General features: G+C 41.9%; 1 protein-coding gene across 1 annotated transcript; it reads left to right on the top strand.

The window, feature by feature from the left end:
- Positions 1 to 8,744: 8,744 nt before the first annotated feature.
- Positions 8,745 to 12,167, top strand: LOC131285229 (kielin/chordin-like protein). The gene is made up of 3 exons (XM_058314083.1): positions 8,745 to 8,787; positions 10,496 to 10,743; positions 10,821 to 12,167. The coding sequence occupies exons 1-3, from the start codon at positions 8,745 to 8,747 to the stop codon at positions 12,069 to 12,071; spliced, it is 1,542 nt and encodes a 513-aa protein (XP_058170066.1). The 3' UTR covers positions 12,072 to 12,167.
- Positions 12,168 to 13,019: the final 852 nt, after the last annotated feature.

The raw sequence follows: 13,019 nt of genomic DNA, 5'->3' as shown, positions 1-13,019 counted from the left end.
TCATTTATTAGGGATGGGTGCAGGAGTAAGCTATAAAAAATATATGCTTAAAAATATGTGGAAAATGTGGTTAAATCTTATGAAAATCAGTTTCATAGTAAGTCAAGATTCAAACACATAGTTGTACCGCGTTGGACAAAGAAATTGTAAAGAATAAGGCGCCAAGCGAATACTCGATTTAAAGGCGTTGTTTGCTGCTGAAAGCTTATTCTGGTGGAGTTGTAGTTTTGATGAAAGGATGAAATATGGAGGAAAAGGAGACACACGAATATCAAAGCATAAAAATATAACTGTACGAACTATTTATTCATAACACAGAATACAAAACGAAACATGGAAGAAATAGACCAGTAAATCGAAAAAATTACGTATAGGAAATATGTGTTCTGTAGTAGCTAATATTAAAAACACGTAAAACCGTATGGATAACTTAAACAAATAAATATGGAAACAACCCATTTTCAATACCTGGGACATCAAAAGGCTCTCAAGATAAAGGCTAGACAACTAGAGTAACGATGTCCGTTTTGGCAAGGCACCTCTTAAGGCTATTCTACTCTGCAAGCCATGTGTTTGTTTAGGGCCATTTCAGCAATGACACTTACATAAAACACATACAATGCGAACACAACCAACCAAAGTAAAGATAAACTCTAAAACCATGTTATCAATATACACCGCGTAATATTTATATAAGAAACGAATCTCGGAAACAAAGGAAACACATTTGAAGAGATTAAAAAAGGACAGTAAACCAAAAAAGTGACCCAGAGGAAAAGGGGAAAACTCTTTATGCTAAACAGAAACAATGACAAATACCACACGTTACCGTTGAAAAAAGAGTATAGAAGAATGAAAAACTGAAGATCGATATATATACATATATATTTACTTACCGGTTGCGTTGTAGTGTGCATTTGTTTCGTTGTTAAAAGTGTGCGAACCCTGTTGTACATAGCATCAAAACGAAAAAAAAAATTACTATGAAAACGAATACGATATAAAGCTGGGTTTAAATTGGATGCTATTAGTGAAAACCTAACAAATGCAACAGTATATTTAATATATATTGTGAGCCAACCTAAAAGAGTAGCTTTTTATTGCAGCATGAATTGTGATAGTATTGTTTATTTTAAATTTCAGCTTACGAATACGAAGAGATAATTTGATGAGTTCTTCTACTTGCTGTTCTTGAGTTTTGAGGTATTTCTGGAAAATTGAGGTGTTTATTTATTTTCCTTTTAAATCTAATATTTTGTTCACATACGATAAGCTACGATTGTTTTATTTATATTTATATTGATTCCTCTTCCACTAACTCAATCATAGGAATAAAAATAAAAAAAAATCAGTTTGCTACTAGAATCTGTTGAATTGTTTATTGGATAATAGAGTTTGAGACAAAATTTAGCAAAAGTGGTTCGAATGAATATGACATTTCAGTTAATAAATACTACCTTGTAATGTTATTCCCAGATTATGTAGTTGAATTCTTATTATTCTGTCGTGATTTCGAAAAGGTCATTACGACAAGAATGGAATTTTTACATTTTCAAATTGCAAGTGCATCCCAAAACCAAAGAATAAAAGCCTTTTGTATTCGACCATATCTAGAAACAAGGCGTTGGCAAAAACAAAGACACTGCTAATGTATCTTTCAAGTCAAAATTAATATTTTTGTTACTAGGTAGATACATTCAATGCGAATAGATATTTGATAACAGGTGAAGCATAATGTATACATATGAAAGATCGGAATCATATTTCAGTCAAATTTAATATTCTTCTAAACTGGTATCTGAAGGTGAATCAATTGCTCCTACTCCAATAGATTAGATCTCCAACTTACGGGATAATGAACTTTCAAAAATCTGCAAACATGTTGTTGATTTCTCTGTTGGATTAATATATGGAAAAGTTTTTTTGGCCTATATTTAGACGCCCAGGCCGTATTCTAATGAAAGGTTTTTATAAATTTTTCATTACAATCCACAAAACTCATAAAGTACTCTTGTAGGTTATCAGCATATTCAAACGAGAATCAGCTGTGGTCGGCACAAAGATAAATAAACGGTGCTTGCTTTCTTCAGTTTTTGCTGCAGCAAAGCGACTTCTCGCGAGTTAAGCACCGGCATACAAATTACGTTTGGAGAAGAAACAAATCCTAAAAACTACTCTCACCATTCTTTACGTCTAGCAATTTGCTTTTAACCCTTAGCTGTCGAATCAGTTTTAGCGTTAGTCAACAAAAGATAGCAGATCAAACTAACTTTAAGATTTTGCAAATAAGTAATATTCATGAAGTAATATTCATGAAGACAATTTAGTTTACACGTTTAATTTGTGATATGATTATTGCACTGTTTGAGTTAGCGTGTTCCGGAGTCGTTGTCGGCCCGTTAGGCAGCTCGAAATATCGTCCTAAAAACGTACAAACGTTCCACTTTTTTGTATGGAGGTGAAACAAATGCAGAACGTTTTCGAATAGTTGTGCTTCTTCGTTCTACTTCCCATACAGAACTGCTCGATGTTTGTTTCATTTTAGGACGTTTTTTGGACGATTGCTCGAAATTGCCTAGCGGGGGGCTGCCTGAATGTGACACGTTAATCTCCTGCAGATTACGATGTTCGCTGCTGGTGCGATCGATCACTTAATCGGCGACAACAGGAAGAGCGCTGTGTCGTTGAAGGGTTTAACATGGGAATCTTAAAAGCCAACACCAATATTTGAGTGAGTCGAAGAAGTTCACCGAAGAACAGACGGGAAAAAATGAAGATGGACCGGTAAGGTCATCAACATTTTAATGGAGTTGATGCAGTATTTAAAAGAGCTGCTCTGAACTGATCGGCGTATCAGTTGGACGGGCGCAGTGCGAATGCAAAGACCTGTCTCGCGCTGCAACGAACAGTGAAGGACAACCGTAAGTTCGGCTAAATCCGGTATCGCTTCGGTGTGAGTGTTTGAAGTTGGAACAGATTATCGTCCATCTTCTTGTCACGTTTCCGGCAGTGTTTGAAAACTCTCAGTTACCAGTTTGTATGCACTTAACATAAAAAACCCGCCAACTTGTGAGCAATGAGCTACTCAATATTTCTTCGATCATAACTCTTCCCACATATCGTTGTTAATCTCAGCTGGTGCTGCGGCTTGTATTTCATCGAGAATGGTCGACTGTCGGGAATTATCTTTACAGAATTGAACGAAAATTGTTTTATTTTATATTTCTGGTGCAAAACAGGTCGGCAACGGAACGCTAATAAAGTTGAGTAATCATTCTTTGATTTTGGACACATCGAACATTCGTTGTGTACGATGAAGACCGTCATTTTGATTCTGGCTACGATGGCTGTTGGAGGTAAGTAGTTTGGAATCGTGAACTTAAACATTGCCAGGTTATGTTAAAAAAGTCCAGCACAATACTTTTTAGTGAATCTGATCAAATTATTCTACCTTTGTTTTTCTGTCATCCCTAGCTATATGCTTCTCTCACGATAGTCGCGCGGCGCATCTTGATAGACAACGACGTTCTACACCAGAGCAGGCGTCAAAATGCACGCCAGGAACGACATTCAACCATGACGATGGCTGTAATACTTGCTTTTGCGATGAACAAGGGCGTGCTGCCTGTACTGCGATAGGATGCATAAGGCCTGATAGTGAGCTGTACAAGAAACTTCAATCGTCAAATGTCGAGAATTTTGGTCAGCGTCAACGCAGGCAAGTCAAGCAACCGGAATGCACTCCAGGAACGACATTCAAGGATGCCGATGACTGTAATACTTGCTACTGCGATGAAGAAGGGCGAGCGGCATGCACCCAGAAGCTTTGCATAAAGAAAGACAGCGAGCACTATCAAAAGATACAAATGGCCCGTGAATCTTCTGGTCAGCGACGACGCAGACAAGTCGAGCAACCCGAATGTACTCCTGGAACGACGTTCAGGGATGCCGATGATTGCAACAATTGCTTCTGCACTGAGGATGGGCGAGCGGCCTGCACTCAGAAAGCTTGCATTAAACCTGGCAGTGAACTCTATCAAATGCTACAAAAGGCCAGTGAGTTTTCTGGCCAGCGACGACGCAGGCAAGTCGAGCAATCCGAATGTACTCCTGGAACGACGTTCAGAGATGCCGATGATTGTAACGATTGCTTCTGCACTGAACATGGACGTGCCGCTTGTACCGAGAGAGCATGCGTCCCGAACTTTGAAAAGGTTCAGTCTTGATGATGAATGTGCAGTTTCATCCCCGGACCACCCGGATTCAACTGAAAAACCTGTTTTACCGAGCAAGGACCAGTTTAACAGCTGCATTTGCTCGACCGACGGCAAGAGCGTCACGGCATGTTCTACGATCCTCGCTAATGGAACATTCCTGCGCAACGTCGAACATGGTTTTCTACAAAGAGCCCAAACAGTTTGACACTTTTAATTTTATCAAGCCTGAAAAATTTCATAAAATAAATTAGAGTAATATCACAAATAATGGCTAAACTCTTTTATTTTATCATAACCACAGCCGGATTTTTTTTATAAAATATTGTTTATTGTGTGTGTTAAATATGCTTACATTTCTAGTTTTTACAAATGTTTACATGCAACAATCAAGGACGTTTATGTCAATCACAGCATCATTGTTTCCAATAATGTGGATTACATAGTTAGAGAACAAACGTAAAACAGATATTCGTTTTGTCGGGCTAAGTCCGCTTAGTCGTGGGAAACGAAGGTCGTTGAAGGAGGACGGACACCCTGTTGCTTCTCCTATCAGTCGCTGCTGCAGCAGGTCCCAGGCCGGAGCGACTCGTGGACACAAAGCAAATTTGTGCTCCAGGGTGTCTAAAGACGCAGAATACGAACAGTTGGGGTGCGTGGTTTTCCACGCACTTTTCGTGGAAAAGTGTTGTACGCTGTGTGGCAGACAGTTTCCTGCTGCCGATGTTGGCCCAGATAGGCTTCCAGCGGATTACTGGTATCTTGGGGTCAGGTAGTCTACTTAGCATCATCCGACGGAGTGATCGGGTAGACATCTTCGTTCTGGTGTCAGCGTCTGTATAGGCGAGGTGTTGTATAACAGTCCGGTGACAAGGGTACGTCGATGGTACTGCTGCGATATTGGGCGGGTTTCCCGCATCCGCGATGTGCTGCGAACCAATACGCAGGCACCCCTGCTCGGCCACGTATCTGTTAATCAACAGGGCGTGTGAGGTGATGCTTGGGATGTGCAGGTTGAGCCCACCCCGGTCTCTTGGTAGAGCTAGATGTAGCAGAGGTATCCGGATTCCTCCAGAGCCATTCCATAGCAATGACCCTATGATGCTCGAGACCCTTGCCACATCCAGTTGTCATGCCCCGCAGAGCGTTTATTCGCAGATTTAACAAATAAGAATATTGAATTTCGTTATTTCAGGTTTTTAATTTGTCAATTGGTATAATTGTTTTTTAGTTGTTTTCCGGAGGGAAGAACCGTTTTCAAACTGTTTTAAAGTGTGAAACGATGGGCTGTCCTACTAAGTTTTCGTGTTTATTTTTCGAGTCTAATGTCGAAAATTAGCATCATCGTGCAATTTTTTGTAAGGAAAACAGAAGCCGGTGGTAAAGTTTGTGCTCTCTTAAAACATGTCCAAAAAAGAAAAAAGATTGCAAGTTTACATCGGTGTCGTGTTCACAAATCAATTCGCATTGCGATCACAACAAACCCAGCGTCAAAGTTCAAACCCTCTAAGCCTCCTCTTAGTTGTGTCTCTAGTACGCCCAATGCCACAACAGTTCTTATGATAAGCGACACTAGACATGTCGGTTTTGCTCATGCCGATCCGTACGGATCGTTGACATGCATTTGATTTAACTTATGAGAACGTCGATCCTGCCGCGCTTGTGGGATCGATTGTTTGACTAACATGATATCGTTTGTTTGTTGGTTTTCATACGGGTAATTATTTGTTAGATAACGATAGATAACGACTGTTGTTTTTTTCTTCGGTATTTCTGTTACAAATTATCGGAGAGTAAAGCTAAGTTTTTAGAGAGTTTGATTTTGTATCCTGTTTAATTTGGGTTCGATATCCACGAACAAATACTTATACTTATACTAACAGGAATACAAAGGAAAGTAAAGAAATTGCCTTGCTTATTGAAAGAAAAGGTTTTGTAAAGCAAGATAAACTCAGTAATTATACTTTGCGGAACCTAAGTATAAACCATTAAAATCATTTTTAGTAAATTTATTATATATATACATCGCGGATGGATGTATTTTAACAACTTGGTAAATAATTAAATCCTGTAGGGCCTCAGGTGTGCAACAAATATCTCAATTTTAAAAGGGCAGCTAATGACCGAAGACTCTTCTATGTAACAAACTCTTTTATGGTGATGGTTCTTACAATGTGCACCTTAGAAACGATCTCTGCAAACAAATAGTAACGAGAAAGTAAAGATTACGTCATAACAGTCAATATTTACGTCGATTATCGCAGTGCAAAAGAAGTGTACCTATATTTCACACGTTGTTAGCAAAACAACACAAAAAACGCCCCACAATCGGTGGCGTAGTCATAATCTATCCCAGCGTTTCCTGGAACACCAACGCCTCGGTAAAGTGCTTACAACGATGGTTTGCGTCGGCAGTGGGATTTACAGGCAGGGTGGTAAATAGACTAAAAACCATATTTGAAACGGAAATTTTTGTTTAATCTAGAATAAAAGAGAAAATATTGACTTCTTCCAACATATTTTCATGTGGTCTAAGTTTTTTAGTTGATGTTTATATTTTTTTTTTTACTACGTACTTCAAAATAATTCACACTGGTATCAAGTAAGAACAAAGTTACAGAAAACTTCAGTTGTTCCAAGTAGTAAGAAAGTGTGAAAGTTAAACGCACGTGCCATGGTCTTGAAGGAAATGTCAACAATGTGTTCCGTTTGCTTACAAATGCCCAGGTTCGATGGTCATATGCGCAGTTTTTCACGATGTAGTGTGAAATTTATGCCACAGTAAAGGAACCCTAGATGATGTCAGTTTTTAAGTACTGTCTCTAATGTCTACACAATTAAGAATGTGTGGTGAAATAATTTTTTTTTATTTATTAATTTATTTTTATTATTTAGATACCAAGTTATACTGCATTAAACTATACAAACGTGATCTAATATTACCTAACCATCTGCACAATCTACAAACATACATCTTTTGTTAATCATATGCCATGCAAATTGCAAATCAAACAACATTTTTAATCCATTCTACAATTTCAAACATTGTACATCAACAAAATACAATGTGTCTACTCCCCGTGATTTTTCGATCCTCGTGGTTCATCATCTCGATGATTTGAGAATTTACCCTTGTGCCGCGCATTGTACGCTAAACATTGGACATTTTTGAAATTTTCTCTTAACTGTTTATGTTAAATTAAATTGTTAGCTCATTATCCATGAACGATGCAAAACCAGTACTGTTTTGTACCGATGGTGATAATGATTAATGATCTACATATTACATATTGTTTACTAGTTCTTAGTCACCGTGCTTATCATTCATTGGCACATTTACATCAATGTTGGAATGAGTGACTAGGCGTCGTATGAAAAACCATATCGTTTACGACCCCCAGTGTACGCAAACGAGCTTGACGAAAACCCCTTGTATGATAAAAAGGTAAACACAGCACGTTTGTTTGTTGACGATACTTTTTTGTTTCTGTTTAACCGGCTAACTCACTGAACCATGTCGTTGCCATAGAAATGGCGCTTGGAGTTGGGAAAACCCGACAAAAATTACCGTCTACCTTTTAGCAGACCGACACCGGGCTAATGGAGCACTTCCAGTGATCCTCTTCCCATCCGGTGACGCATTCGACTTGTTTTAATATAGCCATCGCTAGTACAATAACAACAGTGCGCAGCGTCGGCTATAAGCCGACGGCATACAACCGCCGGGGTGGTCGCCGGGCCGAAGAGCGTTAAAAATGGTCGACGAAGGCGCGATCGATCGAATGTTTACCGAATGGAATCAGATGAACCGAAGCCGGCCGGATGGAGGGGTGCTGGGGGTTATGGAGAGTACGAAACGCGCGCCGTGGTCGTCAACAGTATAATGGAGTTGATACAGTATTTAAATGAACCGCCCGGCACCGATCGGCGAATCAGTTGAACGGGCGCAGTGCGAAAGCGAAGACACGGTCTGGCCCTGCAACAGACGGTAAAGCGCTGACATATATGTACACATACGGTCGAATCCGGTTCCGTGTGAGTGCATGAAATTTAAACAGACAATCTTCTGCGTCTTCTTGTCGAACGCTTCCGGACAGTGTAAGTCCACCGAGATAGTGACACAACGGACGGTCGGTCAGTCCGCTGGAGTGCGCCGATAGAATCCTCCGACCAAGGGAGGGGACTACCATTTTCCAATCATCAGGTTTTGTGAACTCCATTTAAGTCCCGGCCAGTTAGTGTGAGTGTTAAGCTTCCTCCAAAATCATCGATCACCACTCGATCGATCGATCATCTCGAACTGCAACCGGAACTGCGGCCGGCATTTCGACGAGAACGGTCGACTGGATCGAAAGCCAAACTTGTAGTTAAAAGTTTTTCCGCATTTCGCTGGCCTCAAACGGATCGTGCATCGAAGTAAATTGAAATCTGGAAGCTGACACCCGGGAAGTGAATCGGTCTTGTCCCGTGCAGTTACTCGTATTTGGCGGATATTCTGAAGTTTAAACGACGAGTATTACACCACACACGATGAAGATTCCTATTCTGATTTTGGCAACGTTGGTTGTTGGAGGTAAGTAAATTGACTGTAAGAATTCTGATGATGTGATGATCTTCAGTTCATTTTTCCTTATTATGTACAAGAAGGAAACTATGGATAAAGTAGCTTCACAAACGCACTCTTCTCAAGCAAAGTTCAGTTTAAAGTCTACGACAATTTTTTCAAACGTCGCATAATAGAACCTCATTTTTTAAAACTATGTTTTTTGAAATATTTTACAATTTACATTTGGTACATTACAAGATGATTTCAATAATATTACAATAAACCCTTATCTTAGAAAAATGTCAATTTTTTTTTCAATCTATACATAGAAATAATAATGTTTAATTTGTTTGTCAAGGTTTTAATGTGTATGTCAAGAGTACGCCGTTAAATTCTCTTATCGATGTCAGTTCTAGTACGAATGGCAAAAACCAAATCGCTTCAACTGATATTTCAATCTCTTTGTGCAATATTCAACCACGTTGTGTTTTGCAAAGCACAAACGCTTAGGAAATAGGAAAAAACAGGGAATTAAAAATCTTGTTTACAAATGAGAGAAAGAGAGTGAGGTTACAATATAACCCACGGTCCGCTGGTCCATTGCTGAAGATGACGCCATCGTTTAATGGGCTTTATTTTTTGCTCTCCCCGCTACCCATCTGCAAACATATGAATTGTACTTAGTTTCGGATTGACGGATTGTGTGGGGTTTTTTTCCTCTGTTTAATTTTGCCGACATCCTCGATGTCTGACTGACGGGCTCTCGTATCAGTGCTACCTTGAACTCCGGAACTACAGCCCTGGCTTGACTATCTCGTGCCCAATTGCGTTTTTAAAGCCGATGATTTCGAGGCGACGCATTGTGCTGTGGTGCAGATGGTGTCGCAGAGTTGCCAGCCGATGGTTCCGAGGTTGTATGCTATTCGCGATAAGCCGGGGTTCAGGCTTGACACAGACCGAGGCTTTGGTCTTATGTAAATACCCGTGCTGGTCAACATTTTGTGTCCCGACATTTTTGGACCCCGCCGGCGGTGGTCGTTTCCGGTGGTAATGCAATGTATAGGAATTTTCTTCCCAAAACCTTGAACTCATGTTTGTGCATTTTCGGGGACAAAATCAAACTCTTTTGCTGTTTATATGCCTCGTTTTGCGCTGTTGGTACAGTTTCGTGATCCGCTTGCCAAGTAAAAGCAGCACGATTCTCATCGAGCCAAATCGTAAGGGTTCGTTGGGGTTAATTTAATTTCTCCGAACCCCTTCCACCAATTGAGCGCCGATGTTCGGTGTGTGAACCTAGCGACCGCGATTCTGGCGATCGAAATCGCACGTATTGCATCGGCGGTTGGCGAGCAACGTGATCTTGACGATTGATTCCAATCGATCCGACGACCGCGTGTCTGATTGCTCGCTTAGCGTCGCTTGTCGCAACGCCATCCGCCCCAACACTCCATTAGGTGGTGGTCTTCTCCTGCCCGGGGGTTCAAACGGCTGATATGATAATCTTATGCTTCTGCGCTTTATCAGCGCCATGCTTTCCTGCGAGTGCGCATTCCACTTTCCCGGTGGCTTGGCAAATGTCAAACAATCGACAACGTGGAATCCGAATGAATCTAGTTCGAGCATCATCCGGTGATAAGGCATCTCGTTTCTCGTTTCGGCCGAGTTTGGCCGCTCTTGGTAGACAATGTTTTGACGTGATTCTTGATCGGTTTCGTTTTCTTTGCCCTTTTTCCAGCGCTGTGCGAAGAAAAGTGCGTCCCCGGCACGACGTTCATGGAAGATTGCAACAAATGTCGGTGCAGTAACACTGGTCAGAAAGCCTGCACGCGCAAGATGTGTCCCCCGAATGAACTATCGGACGATGCGCAAGTCCGCACGGAACCGGTTCCGAACGGCGAATCACTGTCGTCTGCGGACGAGAAGGATGAGGTGCATCTGCAAACCAATGGGCAAGTTTGTACACCTAACGAGATAAAGATGCAGGTATGCTCAACGCTAACAACCGTATGGTATTCATTGCGGAGTGCAGGCTTACTTACCACATTTTAATTTCTTCCCAGGAATGCAATCGATGTCGGTGTGCAAACAATGGTATTGGTTGGTTCTGCACCCGACGAGTTTGCCCGCCACGAGAGAAGCGTGCGGCTGGCACTGCAAAATGCACCCCCGGATCGACGTTTATGGCCGATGATGGATGTAACACTTGTCACTGCAATGAAGATGGACGCGCCGCCTGTACGCGGGTTATGTGCGAGCCGCTGGAAGGCGCGGAACTACTCAGATTTAGAAGGGAAACCCCGGAGTCGCCTGCTGGACCGAAATGTACTCCTGGAACGACGTTCCAGGCCGAAGATGGTTGTAACACCTGCTACTGCGATGCACAGGGACGTGCTGCCTGCTCGCTGAAGTTCTGTGCCTCATCCGATGTATCGGCGTTCCGTAGCCGGCTGCAACGTAGACAAGTGAAGGAAACCAAGTGTACACCTGGATCGACGTTTATGGCCGATGATGGATGTAACACTTGTCACTGCAATGAAGATGGACGCGCCGCCTGTACGCGGGTTATGTGCGAGCCGCTGGAAGGCGCGGAACTCCTCAGATTTAGAAGGGAAACCCCGGAGTCGCCAGCTGGACCGAAATGTACCCCTGGAACGACGTTCATGGCCGAAGATGGCTGTAACACCTGCTACTGCGATGCCCAGGGACGTGCTGCCTGCTCGCTGAAGTTCTGTGCCTCATCCGATGTATCGGCGTTCCGTAGCCGGCTGGAACGTAGGCAAGTCAATGAGTTCCCGGGTATGCAAAAGTGCACCCCTGGTACGACGTTCAGAGACGCCGATGATTGTAATACTTGCTACTGCAATGAAGATGGACGCGCTGCTTGCACTCGGAAGGCATGTATAAGGAAAGATAGCGAGCTCTACAAACAGCTACAGCAGACCCAAAAGTCGTCAAACGACGCTAGCCTCACTCCCGATACCGAAGGACAGCGACAACGTAGACAAGTCAAGGAAATCAATTGTACTCCCGGAACAACTTTTAAGTCCGACGATGGATGTAACAACTGCTTCTGTGATGAAAATGGACAAGCTGCCTGCACTCTGATGGCATGCCTGCCCAATACCGGAAAGGTACAGCACAAACGACAAACATCCGGTGACTTGCCACAGTCAGAGGTCGCCCCTGGCACACCCGGATTCAGCTGCACGCCACGATCGTCATTCAAGTACCAGTGCAACACTTGTCTCTGCTCGGATGATGGCAAGAACGCTGGTTGTACCTTTAAGTTCTGCATTCCTGGCGAGTGGTAAGGCGGAGGATGTAAGCAGTGGCTGCAAAGTTTTCGGTAAAATGATCGCTTGTCATCCAGTGTAAAGGTATAAGTTGGTTATTATATTCTTTATCACAACTCAACTCGATAAAGTAACAAATAAACCTATTTCTTTTAAATAACTGTTCTGGATTTAATTTTATATTTTAATTTTTTTTTAAACATGCTAAATCTGACCCGATATATATTCAACGACATTTTGCTAGCGTACAAAAAAAAATGAGATCAGAAAAACAATATTATATCATTTGAAGAGTATGAGGTGTACTCCTTCCTTAGAATAAATTATACGCAGTCGAACAAAGTTAGCATCAGACAGTTTGTAGAATATAAAAAACACTCTTCTTCTTCTGCTTGGCATAACGACCTCTTGGTCATGCCTGCCCGTTAAGGGCTTACGAGACTTGTTTCCCTGTTGTACGTGGATAGTCAACCCTCTCGTACAGGGGAGGGTCCGGTCTCGGTTGGGATTCGAACCCACGCCGTCGTAGAGGTCAGCCCTGGCGCTCATGGGCCGATTTTCTAACCGCCGCTACCGCTCGGGCTGTCGTGGACCCCCTGTGGTAACCGCTAAACGCAAGGAAAAGAGAGCTGACTGATCTTTTTCATGAAGGGTCACTATGATATCACCACTTCGTGATTTTCTTTGGCTATTGCTTACAAATATCTTAAGATAACTCCGTCATTACCAACCCTATGTTGGAGTAAGAGGTGAGACTCATCATCATCATCATTTCTTCTTGCTTGAACGATGCTGATGTTATTAATAATATGTTTTATTGAATGGAATATAAATCAGAATAAAATGTTCCTCATCCGGATAATGTTGTGGTTTAACTTTAATGATTCTGGACTTCAAAATCCGGCAATCTAAGAATCATTATGAATTTTAACCCTTTGCGCTCGAGAGCGTTTTCGCCAGCGCAAA

Source organism: Anopheles ziemanni, chromosome 3, assembly GCF_943734765.1.
Source record: "Anopheles ziemanni chromosome 3, idAnoZiCoDA_A2_x.2, whole genome shotgun sequence".
NCBI classification, from domain to species: Eukaryota; Metazoa; Arthropoda; class Insecta; order Diptera; family Culicidae; genus Anopheles; species Anopheles ziemanni.
This window is presented reverse-complemented; position numbering and strand designations above follow the sequence as displayed.

Bases quoted from the DNA above. Each gene is read 5' to 3' on its own strand.
- LOC131285229 (XM_058314083.1), top strand. From the start codon at position 8,745: ATGAAGATTCCTATTCTGATTTTGGCAACGTTGGTTGTTGGAG. The intron at 8,788-10,495 runs GTAAGTAAATTG...CCCTTTTTCCAG, and splicing joins GGCAACGTTGGTTGTTGGAG to CGCTGTGCGAAGAAAAGTGC. The intron at 10,744-10,820 runs GTATGCTCAACG...ATTTCTTCCCAG, and splicing joins CTAACGAGATAAAGATGCAG to GAATGCAATCGATGTCGGTG.